General features: G+C 41.1%; 2 protein-coding genes across 5 annotated transcripts in view; one reads left to right on the top strand and one right to left on the bottom strand.

Moving 5' to 3' along the window:
- Nucleotides 1–11,727, top strand: part of FLT1 (fms related receptor tyrosine kinase 1) — a 110,961-nt gene extending 99,234 nt beyond the window's left edge. Inside the window, exons 24-30 of the mRNA XM_051779012.1 lie at nt 145–256; nt 1,892–1,991; nt 3,320–3,425; nt 3,519–3,649; nt 4,034–4,118; nt 4,954–5,045; nt 9,664–11,727. Of these exons, the coding sequence (XP_051634972.1) occupies nt 145–256; nt 1,892–1,991; nt 3,320–3,425; nt 3,519–3,649; nt 4,034–4,118; nt 4,954–5,045; nt 9,664–9,868 (831 nt within the window). The 3' untranslated portion in view covers nt 9,869–11,727. The remainder of the gene's footprint in view (nt 1–144; nt 257–1,891; nt 1,992–3,319; nt 3,426–3,518; nt 3,650–4,033; nt 4,119–4,953; nt 5,046–9,663) is intronic.
- A 1,240-nt stretch (nt 11,728–12,967) lies between these two features.
- The window catches only part of PAN3 (poly(A) specific ribonuclease subunit PAN3), a 79,781-nt gene continuing 74,310 nt past the window's right edge, over nt 12,968–18,438 (bottom strand). For 2 of the 4 annotated variants that reach the window (XM_051779020.1, XM_051779018.1), the window contains one exon: nt 12,968–15,911. In XM_051779020.1, the coding sequence (XP_051634980.1) occupies nt 15,771–15,911 (141 nt within the window). In that variant the 3' untranslated portion in view covers nt 12,968–15,770. Of the gene's footprint in view, nt 15,912–17,628; nt 17,768–18,438 lie in introns of all 4 variants that reach the window. The other 2 variants (XR_007903031.1, XM_051779019.1) reach the window with 2 other exon arrangements.

Genomic DNA, 18,438 nt, shown 5'->3' on the forward strand with positions numbered 1-18,438 from the left:
GGTTTATCTTGACTACCTGCAAGGAAGTCCCACAGGTTCTTGTTGAATGGTAATTATTTACATAACAATATAGAGTTGATTCATCTATGATTAAATTCTTTTAAGCTTTGAAAATAATAGTCAGGTTTGTCCCTTTTACTCCAGGCTCGACTTCCTCTCAAGTGGATGGCTCCTGAATCCATATTTGATAAAATCTACAATACAAAAAGTGACGTGTGGTCCTATGGGGTCTTGCTGTGGGAGATATTTTCCTTGGGTATGTTAACTCTGCACATTGGGAGCTGGAGTCAGCAATGGGGACTGAGGCTTGGGGAAAAACATCCATTATCTTCAATGATCTTTTGACAGGTGTTTAATAAAGAAAGACTTAAATCAGTCAGTGGTGAGGTGTGCAGATAGAGGCAGAGGGAGTATCATGACCCTGTGGACTAGAAGTTTTGGTGCTTGTAAGGCACACTGAAAGCTCACTTGCCACGTTGAAAGACTTAATGGATAGCACAGCTGTCTGAGAACTTTTCCACTTACTTCTGCCATGAGCAAAACCTAAGCTTCCCTCTTTTCTCTGTTGAAACCCTTGGTAGAGTTTGCAGGGCAGCACAGCCAGAGCAGTTGCAGTGCTTTGTTTGACTGATGCCACAAACCAGAAAAATAAGGCAATTTTTAAAGCATTTTTTTTGAATGTGGAATTCTATGGCATAACACAGAGCTGTGAGTGTGAGTCTTCAGTTGCCCAGGCCCAAGGCATCACCTCCCATGCCACAAAGAGCATTCAAGACACTGAGTGCCATGAGCTGGGTGCTCTCTCAAAGGTTCCTTATTTCTCTTGTGGGAGCAAGGGAGCCAAACACAGAGAGGTATTTGCATGTATCCAATTCTGTCACCTCCATTTCCATCCCAAGACCAGGAGGTCCCCCCAGTCCAGGAGGGATCCAGCATGCCACTCACCCAGGCTACTGGATACAGCAGGTGAAAAGCATCTGCACAGATGCCGCAGGATGAACTGGAGCATGCAATCTGAAATTAAAACCCTGTGAAGTTCCCCCCCCCCCTTTCTTTCATGTAGAAAAGGCAGGATACAAGATGTACACTGAGTGGGAACAACAATGACCGTCAGAATAGAAGAATCTTAATTGAGTTTAACACAGAGGCTGACAAAAGAGGCAAACAGCAGAGGAAACAATACTATACAATTCTCAGGACAATCAATCATTTATTAGTTTAAATACATGTTGTTGGTCAGCCTGCCAACTCTTGTGATTTTACGGTCAGCTTCATAATACCTGCTATTTTTTTCTTAAAGCCCCAGCTCCTTGAACCTGGCAACTCTCTGACACCTTTGTTTTTTCTTTCATTCTCCTTTTTCCTGATTTTTTTTTTGGTCCACAGATAAAAACCCAACATCACAATCAGGCTGCATCTTAAAAACAAAGAAACTAGAAAAACAATGCAAATGTACTGTGATCTGATTTAAAACAAAGATTTCAATTTTTTTCAAGGTGATTTTGAGCATTTGGGGTTTGTTAATACTCTGCTTACTAGAATTGGAGTAGTCCAAGCCAATAGAAAGATTAGACTTGGCTTTTCAAGGGATACTGTTCAAGTCAAATTCATGTGTATTTTTTTCATTCAGGCCAGGTAAGCACTGCAAATAGTTATGGGTTTGATCTTGCCCCTCTCCAAGGACTGGGGCTTGGAGCACCACCAGCAGCAGTTCCCTGTCTGTGGCAGCTGGCAGGACCAGACCTTGCAGTGGAGGGGACATCCTCTGATCCCCAGCTCTGCAACCTGGTGCTGCACATCCCAAGTGTTTGAGGGAGATGCATAAGGGTTACAGCTAGGTCACAACTACCCAACTCAGGGCATGTATCTATTCTCCCAATGTTGCCTTCAGGCGCCTCTCCTTACCCTGGAGTCCAAATAGATGAGGATTTCTGCAGCAGACTGAAGGAAGGTACAAGAATGCGAGCTCCGGAGCAAGCAACCGAGGAGATGTAAGATGCCTTTGCTTGCCTTGTGTACCACCCTCCATCCTGGCCTGCCTTGTAGAGTCTCTGTAAAAGCACTCTGACCCAGCTTAAGGAAAAACCTCAATACTGCATCAGTGTTTTCTTGTGTACTCCTCACCTTGGCCCCCTGGTCCTCCCACAGGGTAGGAGAGGGCAGGGAAGGACATGGACCTGAGCCCAGTGCACCACCAGCGCTGTGCTCCAAAGGGAGCTGAACAAGGAGGAGTAGGAAGGTCATTCATTCCTCGCCAGGTTTAATATTTACTGACATGCACACAGATAAGTGCTGGAGGAATGTGACATTATTAACATTATCTTGACTTAGGAAGTGAAAGCAGAAGCTTCCTTGCAATCACTCGGGTAATGAGGGTCCACCCTTTCCTGTACACAGTGTCTGATGGCAGAGGAAGGTGACAGGGACCCGCAGCCTCCCAGCCCATGTCGTCCGAGTCCTTCCACCATGACGTCGGCTGTTGCTCCCCACTTCCCTGCCTTCAGGTGCAGCCTCAAGCTGCTACTGCATGGCCAACACCTTTTTGGAGACCTAGGGGGGTCCGAATGAGATTGTGAGTTTGCAGCCCCTCTGCCTTGGAAGTGGGACAGAGCACCTTGCCCAGGGAGGCACATGCAGCACACTGAATATTCACCCCATGAAACAACTCATTGAGAAACATGAACATATCCCAGGTGTTTTACCTCTGGAGGCAAAACCAAATACATGTAGGTGTCTTGGTGCCTTTCTGAGTGCTACGTCGTGACTCTAAATAGCAACACTTACCAAAAAATAATTCTGGAAGAAGAAAAGGATGCAAGCCAGCCATGCCTATCTGGGATTATTGCCCATCGGCTAATTTTATTATCCTAGTGACCGTAGATAAGAACTTTCTTTTTTCTCTTCCACATATTTTATTGCAGGAAGGAAAGCTCAGCTTGACCAATACAAGGAAGTGACACGTTCATATAAGTCATCTTACGATGCCTTAACCTAAACATTGCCAGCTAATAGATGTTTAATATAAAGATTTAATGCTTAATTAGGAATGAAAAAAAGCAAGTATGACTAGCTGGCTAAATTATTCTTTTGATGTGGTCTTCCAGGGTCTTGCAGGAAAGTTTTATTTCTTTTTTTTTTTGTGGAAAGTTTACTGTTTTACTTTTAGGAAGAGGCCTCTGTGGTGTTAGAGAGAATTTTTGTGAAGTCAGGCAGGTTCAGGAGTTAACTCTATCACTGACAAGCTGTCAGTGACTGCGCTGCCTTAGATCAAATTGAGCTGTAACCCTGCCATGTGCTCACTTTGCTTTTGTCCTCACAGTTACCAAATCATGCTGGACTGCTGGCAAAGCAATCCCAATGACAGGCCACGGTTCTCCGAGCTGGTGAAAAAGCTGGGTGACCTCCTGCAAGCAAATGTCCAGCAGGTACTAATGTCAAAACCGCGTGCTGTCACCAGGGCAGGGGTGACTGGCCACATGGTCCCCGGAATAACACTTGTGTTTCTTGTTTGCATTTAGGAAGGCAAAGACTACATACCCCTCAGCACAATATTTACAACTGAAAGTGGGTTTCCCCATGCATCTGACCCTTTGTGCAACGAAAATCTTTCTGTTACAAGCTCAAGTTCTGGAAGCACTGAAAACATCAGGTGAGACAAGCAAGATAAAGACTGAGTTTTTTTGTTGGGGATGATAGCTTGCTGCATAGCCTGTTTTGGATCTGGATGGGAGAAAACATTCAGATGTGTCCCATCAGCCACTGAGCCACTCACTGGGCTGGGACAGCTCTTTGCAGTGTCCCTGCACAGGGGTACCTTCAAGTCACAGGGCTCAGGCACTGCAAGAGGGGCAACTGTGTGCACTCCACAACTGGGGAGTGAGGTTTGGGTGGGGTCTGGTTAACGAGTCCCTTTTGTATGACCTGCCTCGGTGATAGCTGGGAACTGCCTAAAGAAACGGAGACATATCCAGCACTTTCTGCTTACGCACTTCATACTCTCACCAAAAATTCTCCTGCTTTTCTTGTTGAACAGATACATAAACACTTTCAAAGTAACTCCTCACCAGCGCATAAAGACATTTGAAGAGCTTCCCATCAAGGAAACACTTGTATTTAATGTAAGTGACTCCTGGGCCACATGGTGCACCATGTATTTCTTTTTATTTGTGTGAGAGATTTATACAGGGATAATCAAAACAGGGGGGTTACTGTTTTGTCAGCTCTACTGATATAAGGTGCAAGATTAGCCGTGCTTGCAACAAGATGTTATCCCACTGCTTTACAAATTGGGGTCAGCATTTTCTTGTTGACCATGTCATAGGCTGTAAACACTCCTCTGATAAAAAGTGGTCAGTTTGAGTAGGTCTGCAAAGTACAGCTGCCAGAGTCCCACCTAAGTCCCACTGGTGTGCGAAAGACGCTTAAAATCCCTTGGATTTGTGTTTTCATCTGAATAGTAGTGCACAAATGAGAATTGTGAGTCACATTTCCATCAGAGGGCCCTGGTAGGAACAAATCCTGTTATCAGATGGACAAGCTAATGAGACACACATACAATCCTGGTAGGGGTGGGCATGGGTGAGAGGTTAGGGCAAGCTTTTGGTGACCCAGTTGTACGCATTAAGCAATAGGAGGTGGGAAAGGCACAGGTGGTCCTCAAAGGATTGAACTACGGGCTGGCCAGAACCTCACATTGCATGTAGACACTTTTCTTTTTGCACCCAGTATCTGCATTAACAGTATGTGTTTGCTGGACTCCAAAGCAGTTTGGAAAGGCACCATTAAATACCTGGGCACTGCAGCACCTCCAGTAGCACGGAGCTGCTGTCTCCTAGACCCTTTTCAGTATCAGCAACAAAAAGGCTGCTGGAAATCAGACCAAAAAGGAGTTGAGTCCATTGTCAATTCTATAGTTAACACCTAATATGATTGCATCTTTCTTTTTTCTTCAAGGATTACCAAGCAGACAGTGGGATGGTTCTGGCTCCAGAAGAACTGAAACGCTTCACATGGACAGGCAGCAAGCAGAAACGGACACTCTTTGGGTCTGTATTTTATGTTTCCTTCTTCTTATGTTTTAGAGGGCAAAGAAGGATTCAAGGTCCTTGTGCTAAATTGTGCCTCATCGAAGTAGCTAAGGTGTCCCCAGTCCCTGCAAACACTCTTGGTGAGGTGTGTCCCTCTTGGTTGAATCAGCAGTTGATCATCTCCCACACCTGACCCTCTATATTCCTTTGAGGAAACAAATAACCCTCAACCCCATTGATGCACATCAGTAATATGATTTATTAGCACTCTATTGATCCACCAAAGCCTCAACTTAATGCCAGGCTGGACAAGTGAGTGTCAGAGAGCACTAAACTAAGGTAAGAGGCAGGTAACTGTAGGAAATATGCTGTTGATAATGGAGGAGGAGGAATGAGCGGCTGTGAAGGATTTGCAGTTGTTTCTGCAAGTCCCCAAGGGCACCCCAGTTGGACAAGGACCTCTGGGCCTGTTTTCACCCGTCTTTTCCATGACTCAGCTAAGCACAGCCCATTTAACACCCATGGGCTCAGGATGCTAAAGTGGCAACTTTACAATAGATGGATGTGAGGGCCTCACTTCTCTTCCTGCCTTTAAGCACTTGAATATATTGGCCATCTTCCTACACCTAATTCCTGACAGCTGCCCAAGCAGGGAACTAGGGCTGCCCTAAGAAATGAGTTGCACTGACATGAACTCCCTGCAAATAGGAAGTGTTTATTTTCTCAATGCCGGCACTCTATCAGTTCCCAGCCACTGCCAAGCTGGAAGTGTCCTGGTTTCAGCTCAGTGCTCTCACCCTGCCCAGAGACTGGCCAGACCCAATCCATCATTCATCTCACGCTGGCAGGAGGTCAAGGCCATCCTGCCATTCTGGCCATGCCAAACTTGTCAGCGACTTGTAATTGGGCAGGCTGAGAGGTGTAGCATTGTCTCGACGAACAATTGGAGCTGGTCGAAAAATGCAGTCAAGGCAGAGAGGACTCACTTTAAGAAAAATTCCAGTGACTAAGAGGGCGTTGGTTGAAAGCGCAGAAATACAAGTATGGGAGCGTGCACACACACACACAGCTGAAACACATGGCACGAGTAAGTGTGCCACTGGTAGGAGACTGTACCACACGCAGGAGCACTGCTCATGCATGGTGAAGCCAGGGCAATCGAAGCCACTCCAAACAAATGCTGGGAAACCCTTCCTCCTGCCTTGACCTTTCAGAAAATAGGCTTGTAAGCAATTGTATGGTGTTTCAGTTCTGTTGAGGCACACTGCCTTTGGCGGAGGCAGGAACCATAGAGCTTAGAATGTGTGTGGATACTACAGGGCTCCAAAGGATGCAATGATCCCTAGAAGCAGTTTAACTCATTTTTTCTCTGTGTAAACATGACATTTCTGAAGGCTGCTGTGAGCCACAGAGACAACATGGCAACCTTCCCCAATGAAATTTATGAAACGCCTATTTTCTTTGCATGGTATGGAATGCATGGAGTGTGGCCCAAACAGCCCTCCAGAAGTGCTTAAGGGGGCATAAGGGGGCATTTTTAGCTGCTGAAGGAAAAAGGAATGCTTTTGGATAGGAAAAAAACTGAACTCAAGAGTGGTTGCTAGAACCTAAAACCTTGGGGAAACAGAGTGGTTGACTTAGGTCACACAAAGTCATCTGGCCTGCAAGTTAAACAAGTGGTACTGTAGTGCTGTGCCAGAAAGTATTCTCGTATGTGAATGCAGGCGGTGACCCTTTAGTCTGCACACATTCCTAAAACTGGTAGTGGTAGCTTCCTAGCTAAGCATCCTTTACTTAGGCTAAATTGGAGCAGTAAATAAACGCCCCTAAACTTTGTACTGAGCAAGGTGGAGCCTGGAGTGGTTTGACACATCTGAACTCATCTAAGTAGATGCAGTCCTGCTTCTTCCCTTGAATCTCAATCTCAAGAGGATTCCCTTGAATCCTCTGTGCTCCTGTGCTCTTCTGCTGACATTTCAGCTTGGCTTGTCTTGCAGGGAGCTGGTTCAGGTTGCTAGATTATCAGAACAGCTCCAGAATAGTTCCTGAGTGAGCAGTAGCAGCTCACTGTCAGGGTAGCTGGTGCCAGCACCAGGCTGAGGAAGGGTTTCACCCCCCTTTTGGCAGTAGATTACCTACCATTAGATCCCCTTCACTGCAACGCCCCAGAGCACTTGCCCCAGCAAGTCCCCTCCTCTTGGGCTTCCACTTCTCCTGCGTAGGAAAAGGCATTAATGCCAAAGTTCACTCTTGGTTTCACTACAGGAAAGAGCATCAGTTCAAATCCTGGCCAAGGTGGTGGCCAGGAGCACGGAGCAGAAATCATTGCAATGTGTCTTGGACTTGCTAATGCCATTGAGATGAAAATGATTTTGTGAACAGCATGAAGAGAAATAGATCTTTCCTAATGTAAGCCCTTGGGTAACAAGATCCCAGTAGAAAGGTTTAGGGGCAGAGAAAGAACAGTGTGTACTCCTTTACAGATGGAAAGAATCCCAACTGCAACCCTTCTCTAGCTTTTCAGTACTGGGGAAAAAGCCCAATCCAAGTAAGCCAAAATCTTTGGGCTGAGGCAAACCCTTAAGCCAATGTAAATTTCTAAGCCAGAAAAACAGCGAGAACTGTGAGCTGGAATAAGTGTCTCAAGAGCCACAGTCAGCCTCTAACCTCACTCTGGTCCTGGACATGTCAGGAAAGCAGCAGCAATTTCATCCAACAGACAATCCCAACTAAAGAGCTACTAAACAGAGTTTCCAATTACATTCCTAGAATGGAAAGAAGATAGTCTACAGCTAGACAAGCCTTTTCAGACAGTAAACTCAGTCTCAAAATGAAGCCTGACTACAGAAGTCAAAACCCTGTGGGCTCCCTTAAAGCTCTTTGAGGGAAAGCATGCCCAGTTACAGCAGTGCACTCCAGGTAAAATGAACAGATGCAGCTCTACTGATATAAAGGTTTATTAATTAAAGTAGAAGCCAAGTCTAACTCACAAGAAAAGTCTCAGGACACAAAAGCCTGATGATGAATGAAAGGATCAAAGTGTGACAGTTTCAAGACTCATAACTTTGCACGCACACTCCACTTTTGCCAGCCCACTGCTCCCTAAGACTCACAATTACAATGTAAATCACAGAAACGTTTCTCTTTAAACTCATCACAGAAAGTCTATTGAGTCTGTGACTAATCTTGTCATATTTACAGAATTTATCCCAAGGGCAATATAAAACTATGGGATGCATCTGCAATCCTTATCATGTGGGTTCCTCCTCATGAACTCCATCCATCTACAAATAAATGGAATGGGGTGGTCTTCTTGAAATTGGACCTTCCAATTTCCTACAGTAGGACAGAAGACAGAGACCACACTCCTTAAAAAGCACACAGGCTTGTGATTTAAAAATTTGAGAAACTGTGACATCTAAGAGAAACTGCTAGTTCTCCATTTCCTAAAGAGGAATGGACATGTGCTACCAGTTCTGTACTTTTATTTAAAAACCTAACAGTGCAAATTAAAATGAAGAGCAAAACCCTGGGCTCAGAAAGCCTCAACAGATGTTTTGACTGCCTTCTCTGGAATTCAAGACTAGGGTTGCCAATGTTCCTGACCTTATAAACAGACAGGGGTGAATTGTCCATGAACTTCTAAAAATACAGGAGAAGGAATCTAATTTTAGGCATTGTGGTCCAACATGTTTACATTAGGATTTCACATGTAATCAATGATGGAAAATGCTCTGGCTTGTCCTTTGTCTATGGATAAATCTTTGGTATTGAACTCCAATGGTGTGAAAATTCTCTTTGCCTTAACTTTATTATTGAAAGAGCCCTTTTAAGCACTGCAATCTCTTAATACGGGTGAGAAAGTGCTGTAAAACAAAGTGTCTTTAAGAGTGGCTTGGTTAAGAAGACATGAAACCCCTCTTTGTAAAGGGCATCTTATAAAAGGCAGCTTACAGGATAACTGTAAGGTCCTTTGGACAGGAAATCTCTAATTCAAACCAGCAGTTCATGTTAGCTGCCAAAAGAAGCCCAAGAGAGGAGATACCCAGACTTCATGCCCTTCCTCACAAACCCTGGCCTTTTATCTTAGGAATTCATCCCAGCATTAGGCTTTGGGAACACCTACATTAGTAGTTTTCTACTTTTGCCCCAAGGCTTGAGACTTTTCATTACTTCACTCCTGCTCAAAAAAATCCCAGTTCCCTTTGGAAGAACATTTAGGCATGGGGACCCTATGGGGATGCAGAGCCCAGCAGCAGAGATGCCAGACACTCCCCCCTACTTTGCCCTGCAATGACGTTTCACTGGCCAGCATCTGCCACAGATGAGCCACCAGAGCTTAGGCTGAGCCATCACGTACTCCCTGCAAACACCAAGACTGATACAATGAACACAAGCACCTTTAACAGTGATGTTCAGTCACAGTTTCTCTGTTCAAAAGGGTACTCGGGGAACACAGGAGAGCTCCTTCACTTCTCTCTTCCATACTCTCATTGAGCAAGCCCATCAGCATCAATGCCCTCTTCATCATGTCAGAATAAACAAAGCTGCTTCTTGTGACCTGGCTTTGCTCAAGTCATTAAACCAAATGCCTTTACAGGTTAAGTAAGCTCACAGTGACACTGCTCTCTTACAGCATTAAAGGTGCCAGCAGGAGCAAGGAGTCAGTGCTTTCTGGAATAACCAAGCCAAGAAGCTTCTGCAGTTTCAGCTGTGACCATCTCAGTGACTCCAAGCAAAGATATACCTGTGGTAACGCGGTGCTGGAGAAAATGAAAGCCAGCCATTCTCCGCCTCCTGAATATAACTCAGTTGTCCATTATTCTCAAACACCTGTTTAAGTACTTTTCTAGGCCAAGATCTAAATATGCATTTAATCCAAAAAGGTTCTTATGAAAAACTGTCAGTTTAAGAACTTTGACCCAAATTATGTTAATTATTATAAAATTTAGAAGGTTATCATTGGCTTAATCACAGTGATCTGCTTTTCTACAGACCACAACAAACGTATTCAAAATACAGCAACATACTATTGCTTAGGCCTCGACTTTCCCAAATGCTCAAAACCAACAGCTGCTAAAAATGCCCCATGCTTCTGCATCCAGGAAAACCTGGATGGCCATTTATTACACAGAAAACTAGTTCACTGTTTGGTTCCTGGCAGCAGAGTGGCATTTCATGCTCTTGTCTCCAACCCTCTGCTCAGGCCCAGGTGCAGCACTGCTGTCCCAGTCAGGAGAGGCAGCTGGGAGCCCTAGAGAGCCAGGAGCCTACATCAGGCACTAAGGCATTTACATCCTATTGCTGGGTTACGTGTAGTGCTGGAAAATAAAAGGATTCTTTAACAAGGTAGAAACAAGAAACAGACCACAAGCTACATTTTCAATGAAAACTACTTTGAGAAACTTGAGGGAAGGCTGATGCTCTGGGGAAGCCAAACAGGCTATTTGGGAATGGGGCATTTAGATGGATCTTACTACTTCAGATGGCACGTGTGGTAGGGAGCCTTGCGAGGCAAGAATTTAAAATGTGTTGCTAAACACAATGGGCAAGGACAGAGAAGAACTAAGACCAGAGCCAGGGCTGCAACAACAGGGAATACATATCAATTCAGTTTGGATAAGCCTACTGAAAACAAGTAAATATTCTTGAAGTTTTGCACTTTGTTAATATGCCAACACGCACAAACTGGAACCAAACCACAACAGATATGTTAAAGCCAAGCTCTGTCCACAAAAACCTTGTGGACCTTCTAACACTGCACTGACTGTATTTTATTTATGGGAATCTGTCTGAAAAGACAGGATGGCTACTAAACTGCATATACTTTAATTCATTGCTAGAAAGTTTGAAGAGATCAGTTAGAAATTACAAGACAATCTCCCTGTAAAGTTAGGGCAGTTTTTCTATGAAGAGTTAAATTTCCATGTTAGTTACCACTATATATGCACAGGAATAAACATGCATCATTTATTTGCAACAGACTTTGGTATAGCATCTCAGAACATGAGTGTTCTTTGCTAAAGCAGCATTAGGATGCACCCGTTCCCTTTCACCTTTGAATGCAATATTAAAATGAGAGTTGGCCATTTAACACAGGAGCACTGATATCTTTAAATCAATTACTGCCCAATCTCAGCTTCTCATGGTCCACTAAAAATATATATTAACTCAAATGCTACATGTTATATGGTCTTGACCTCTTAGAATTCAGCTTAAGAGTTGTGAACGTAACCCACTAACAAACAAAGGCATATTTACCTTTTGCATATTTACAAATAAAAATTATCTTAGATATGCAAATAAAATAAATATGTACCACTACTTCTAAGCTAAGTATCAATTCCAGATCTTCCTGGCCAAGAGATCATCAGTTTTAAGTATCTATTGCACTGTCTCTTGCTGGCAAAGTATATTTGACCTTGATCAAAACAAAAGTTTAAGAACTGTTTCCTAACTTTAATTGAACAAAAACAGTTACAGAATGATGCATCTCAGAGGAAGCGTTTGCACAATGTAAATATATAATTATGCTTTTTGTGCATAAATATTTAAGAAAACTGGATTACAAAGATTACTTTTATATGAACCTCCTAAGTGTCTTCAGATGTGAATAACTCCTATTTTGTCTTGCATTTTCTGTCTTCATATAATGTATTTGACTGCTAAATTCATATAATAAAGTTTGCTTTTGAAAGAATTCAGAGTTCTGTCAGTGTCAAAGACTGCTGTGGCAGATGACTCAGCACTGGGCAGCACAAGCATCTGGCACAAAATCCATCCAACATGCCAGTTTTGTGAGCAAACAAGAATGTGGAATAACTCAGAAGGCACACTTCTCACACAGCAAAGCAGATCCCGTGAGAGACACTTGAACTGCTCCCTGTGTGAGGGACATCCCCTAGGTTCAACATATTTAAGAAGTGCTCACTGCTGCCTAGAGGCAAAAATTCAACTCTGCCTCTGGGAGAGGCGAGGTTTCATGGTTGGGGAAGACTAAGCAGCCCATGAACAAACATTCACTCAACCACCCACCATGTTTCTTCTGCAGCCAGAAGATCCACAGCAGAAAAAAGGACACCAAACAGAGCTAAGGTGTCCCCAACAAAGCCTGTTCCGAAACTACTGTGACATCAGGTAACACCTCAGGCCTGGACAGATGCTTTCTCTTCTTCAGAGAATCTCCACATTCCCACCTCATCCATGTGAAGGAAATGGAGATGAAACTTTATTTGTGAAAGCAGAATATAATGGGATCGCCTGCTGCCACAGAAGCTGTGTAACTGCTGCTGCACATTACTAAGGAGGAAACTGGAGACTAGATATGTGCATCAATGAAGCTTATATAATAACATTTTTAAAACACTGCAATTTAAGGGACAGTAACTCCATGTTAGATATATGCAGGGGGTACTGGCAATTTCACATATATTGCACAAAATTTCATGTTCCATAAGCATGGTCAGGATTGGATGGATACAGGAGATTTTATCCTACCAGCAAATCATCTAACCGTTGCTGGTTAAAAATACAGAAAAAATAATTCTGGGAAGTGAAGCTGTCATGACTCCACATGCAAATTCTCAGAGAAATTAATATACATTGTTATTGGGGGAAAAAAGCTCAATAAACATGGAAGTAAGGGTACTTGAGCAGAGTTTTCAAAATTAGGGCTTATCTAATAAAGAAGACCCCATTCAACTGAAGTAGATTGGATTTGACTTGGAAATTAAGGAAATATGCATAAGTACAATTTAGTCAACAGCATCTGTACCTTTTAAAACAACTGATACACTTTAAATGGCAAACACTAAACACAATTTGTGACTCTTAATTGTTGAAACGCTGCATCGCAAACAGAATGAAATACAATTCCGGCACCAAAGTTGAAAAGCCCTCTATCCAACTTGAGAACTTCACATTGTCAAAATAAGGCCACATTAGTTCTGGTATTCTTTATTAAAAATACTGCTGTACACATGAACAATGAAAACAGGATTAAAGATGAGTAACACATATTGGGATCATGACATTAGAACTTAACATACTGGTGCTTTTTAGGGGAAGCAGTTGACACCTGAATTACCGAAACAAGGGCAAATCAAAAATACATAGGTACCCTCAACAAAATATTTACAATATAGTAAATACGGCAACAGAATTTAAAACAGGTACAAAAATTAAAATGACCAACATCATATGATTTCAAAGGTTGTCCCTTCTGTGCTTTTAGCTGTAAAAATTTGGAAGGTCAGAAATAAATTTCCCATCTGGGAGGGCACATCCTGGTGACTCTTCTTTTAAATACAGATACACAGTTCTTCCTATGACTGCATCAAACTACAACTTTAGGACAACCTTCTAAATGGAATTAAAATGGGGTAGAAGGGCTCTCCCCAAAAAAATACCCAAGCTGAACTTCAGACTGTTCAAATCATTCCCAAATACAGATCAAATAAAATAAATAGAAAACAAAGCTCAACTTCTTTTTTATTTTATGTATTACCTGACACCAAATATCTTCTGGCTGACATTATGTACGAAAACTTATTAGCTGTCTACCTTTTTATTTTAAACCAAGTCCTGAGGTTACTAGGGGCTGAAGCAAACTGACATTATGCAAATACACACAGGTTTGCAATTTAGACATGTCTTGCAGAGGGTGTGCTGGTCTAAAAAGGATGAGAATTCAAGCCCTATTTTACCCCTGCCTTACACTTCCACAAAATATTGGTCCACAAATTAAATTTTCAAAGGTTCCCAAACCCCACAACTGAACAGATGATCCCCTTTCATTTTCAAAGAAAACAATACTGGAAAAAACCTCAGCCCGCTTATAAATTAAGCATTCCATATTTCTTCTAGAATACAAGTACTTCTTTTTTGTACAAAAGAATTACAATATGATTTGTCAAAAAACATAGAAAAGACAGCTGCTCTTCCTCAAATACATGAGCTAATGATAAAAGACTGTTTTGCATGTTCACTTTTCAAAGTTCCTGTTCCTTTTATATTAAAAAGAACATTCTGGCAACTGTTATCGTTTGAATATTAAACATTGTGTTCCTTTTAAAATTGCAACAATAATCGATTTTTAAACTCATCAACTGATGCTACCTAATGTGGATTCAACCACATTTTCTAACATGTGTAAAGCATGTCCCTAGTCTTCAAAGCTTTCGATGTGAAGAGAGTTGCTTTTTTCTTGATGCAAGTCTCAAGGCGGAGAATCATTTTAAAGCTTATAAAAGTGGACAGAGAAATATTAAAAACTTCTCTGAAAACTACAAATATTGAGAATTATTAAAATTGATGTCAGTAACATCAGTTGCAAGTGCTTAGAGTCTGTCCTGACCTTTTGAGTTTCCACATTTTCTTCATGGTGAGCACCCAGTGCTATTAAAACATTCAGTGCTGGGAAAGGATAGATACAGTCTTCACTACTGCTTTAAGAAAGGAAATTCCTACGTATTTGGCAGTCTTCAGTATCAAAGTGTAGGTGTTTAACTAGAAATCCCATAAATACCCAAGTTTGGAGACAACTGCATGTCCAAATATTAGAAAGGTAATTGAGGAGGAAAATTCCAGACTTTTGAGACTGAATTACTTCAGGAATATTCATTTGTTGAGTATTATCAAAAGTAATATTACTTTGGGCTAAGCAGTGACTGCAAAGGCACAGCAGATCATTATCCCTCCAGATTCAGGCCGTACAACTTGAAAAGCTCTTGATGCCAGACAACTGCTGTGTTTAGTTAATCTTCTTTTAACAGTGTCTTTGTATCTGTATCCAGTGTAGCGTACCATAATAAAGCTGTGGTTCAAAGAACAGAACTTTATACAAAAATTATACTGTAAATAACCTAAAGTAATACACTCCTGAAACTTCAGGCATTTAAACAATTTCTTTAAAAAAAAAAAATCTATTAAAAAAATTGCATAAATGTAAATGCTTCTGACTACCAGGAAAACGTACAAACAGTTTTTAAAAGGCGCTGGTTGTGTTTAGAGCAAGTTTGATATGCTCCTTAAATTATAGATGTTTCCCATTATGCTATTTTCGTCACTTTGCTTAGACAAAGTTCAAATCAAATGACAGGGGACTTTCTTTCCTTTTTTGTCAATTCATCAATACTTCACTTGACTGGTTTTAAAAAGTTTTGCCTTCTCACATTTCTTTGAGCTAACAGTGGGTGGCATACAGAGCTTGCATACAACACACTTTTACAGAGGTTACGAACTAAATGGTCATTAATAGAACACAATTTCTATTAAATGATTTACCTGGTCCTTTATGCTATTCTGGGTGCAAATAATATCAAAAATGAATAAATTTTGCTATATCTTCCGTGACAAAAATGTATTCCAGAAATGTCCTTGCAAAGAGTTTCCCTTAAAGTATACAATGTGGCAAAACTTCAGAGATCAGAAAAGTCTTAAAAAAATTAAAATTAGTGCATATACAAGTGGAAAAAATAAAAGTAGGAACATCATGCACCTGATGTGTTCCTTAATCTAAAATAAATTCTTCACAGATAAAGCCTCCAATGGCAGCCTTAGCTCTAGGATAAGTGAAACATTCTTCCCTTCAAGTAACAGTGTACCTGACTGAAGTGCAAGCAGCTTTGCTCATCTCCTGTTTGTTTCCCAAATGTGAAATGAGATGACAACAACAATTCAGCTGTAGTGCAATTTGCTACTGGTTAAGTTCCTCAGCAATGTCCTGCATGCTTTCAGCAAATACTACAACTGACCATTTGCGGCTGCAATCAGTTCTTGAAAAGTATTTTCAAAGCAGCGCTTTAAATCGCTGTAAGTTACCACAAGTACACTCTTCTCATCTCTGGAAATGAGGCTTATTTTTTCTGGCACACCAGCATCTAACTGTAACAAGAATGCAAAAGATAAAATAAAAGAAGTGTGAAAGAAATGGCAAAACATTTCCCCAACAACAAAAGCAATCAATTTCTTGGCAAGTACATTGTTATGGTGCAGTTCAAATATGCCAACAGCACAGAACGGAAGGATCTGAATTGCACCACAACAATGTTCTTGCCAAAAAATCGAGACATTTTGGTCTTAACCTGATGGACATTCTAGACCTTAGGACTAGATTACCATTGTTTTCTTCCCTTTCCACAAGGCAAATAATCCTGCAATGCTATCCCCTTCCCTGTGTGGAAGCAAAATTTTCATACAGCTCCTGAAGAACAAAACTACGTTTGACATTACATTTACACATAAGATCCACAAGCCTCCATGTAGGGTAGGTAAATTACTTCTTGCCCACTCTAAAATGAGATAATGGATGGATCAGCCCCAGGTAGTCTGAAAACTGGTAGAAACCCAAACCTCACATTTTTAGCAGCACCGAAAGCCAACTAGTCCCTATATTTCCTATGATGTATGCTATATTTCATCCCTTAGGAAAAAAAGTTACCTTGGTATAATCCATAATCAAATAGATAATTTGCTGTTGAAGATTAAAGTTTGTTCCATGTTTGTTTTCATGTTTTGTTCTGACTTCTCAAATTCAATATGTACTTTAGAGATCTACCATTAAATCCTAATTTGGAACAGAGGAATATCCTACTCACAAGCTGAAGCCCCTTACAACACTGTATCTTATGTTCTCCTCACTTTGCAATTAACGTTCACCAATGGAGAACTGTCAGACTCAGTTATAAAGCAAAACTTTTGTAGCTCTGTTTTAGTTGATATGTTGATATTTCCAAATACTTGACACTACAAACTTTCTTGTTCCAATACAGAAAGTGGGGCAGAGACAAGTCGATATGACACTATCGATCCAATCTTTGGAAATACAACCTGAGCGGGTTCAAATATATGTATTATAATGTTCTAATGAATAGCAAAACAATTAAATTTGTCACCAAGATGTTCCACTAGCTGCTGTCTGGAGCAACACAGCAAGTTAGCAATTTCTTGTATTTGTCTTTTAAAGTAATGTTATGAACATAACCTTAAAAGCTGGAACCTCCACATTTTAAAGCTCCTGCTTTGTGAACAGCTTCAGAAGGACAAAAGCAAGCCAATTAGCTTCTAATTTTTGTAGAGTAGGATAAAACCACCACTGTCTTCCACCATCCATCACAAAATATTAACACTATCAAGGTGTTTTATGAAATATTGTCCACTGTTCATTCCCATTATCATCATACAATAAATCAATGAATTACCTTAATGTAGGATAGGGAAGATCTGTATCAAGAAAGCCACACAGTTAACTAGAAACATCAATATTTATGGCTTTCTTTCTTTCCTCCTGTGGAGGCATAAATCAGTATCTCAGCTGAAAAGATCCCCAAAACACCACATTAAAATAAAAGATTTTTTTTTTTTTAACAGAGTAGCTTTCATTCAAAAGGAATGACTTTGGACTGTAGCAGGAACGCCCAAATAAACTGGCACACATTATAGTTTTGGAAGTGCTTTTCAGAGTGTATTTCCAAAGCAGAGTTCCATAAGCCTTACATCTTTTGTGTGCTGAGCCCACAACCACAGAAGAGAAGAGCCTCTGTTTAAAAAGGTAAGCCATGAACATTTATAGAACAAGGCATTCTTTGATATTGTCTCTTACCTGACCTATGAATTCAGGACTGTCCCCTCTTGCTACAGTACTGTATGGGTCACTGCTTTCAAATCATGATGGCATTTCACTGCCTATTTGAATGTCAACATGCTTTCTTTTTGATTTAGCCTCAATCCCTTTAATGTCCCTTTTAAAGTGATTACAGACACCAACCAGAAAGACAAAAAGGAGGTTAAAGAAATGCACAGCAGTGGTCTAATAGGAAGTTAGAAGCCCTGACAATTTTAGAAAAAGATTTAACTGTAGTTAAGTCAGTTATTACATGTCAAAGGATCTGAATATATTCTGGGTTTTTTTGGGGAAAGTTGGCTATTCTAATCCTAGAAAAGAAAATACTGGGCACTGAAACTGTGTATTGTCAGTGTCTGCATCACCATTCTCTGCAGAGTGAGTGAAATGACCAAGCAGCTACAACAAAAAAAAAAAACCAAAAACAAAAAAAACCCAACAAAACAACACAAAACAAAAAAAAAAGGAAGTAGCAGCACCTTAGTCTCCTATTAATTAGTGAAGTTTGGCAAAACAATGTAAAATAAGTTGAAAGTTGATCTGCCAATTAAAAAAAAAAAATCAGCTCAAGTACTTTTTAATTTATAGACCAAGACAAGTTCTTTATCTACTGAAGATCTTGTGGTCTCTCACACATCTCCTGCTATTAACATGACAGTGCTCAAATACAATTTTGCTAGTGATGCAGCCCTTAGAAAACTGCAAATACCTTTATTAAGTCAACCTTGGAAAATGAAAGGCTGGAGAGGCTAGGGAAGTTACTACAGAAGTGGACTTAACATTTTAAGT

The sequence above is a fragment of the Manacus candei genome, unplaced genomic scaffold (genome assembly GCF_025592945.1).
Source record: "Manacus candei isolate 608988 ecotype Guabito, Panama unplaced genomic scaffold, ASM2559294v1 h1tg000014l, whole genome shotgun sequence".
In the NCBI taxonomy this organism is placed as follows: Eukaryota; Metazoa; Chordata; class Aves; order Passeriformes; family Pipridae; genus Manacus; species Manacus candei.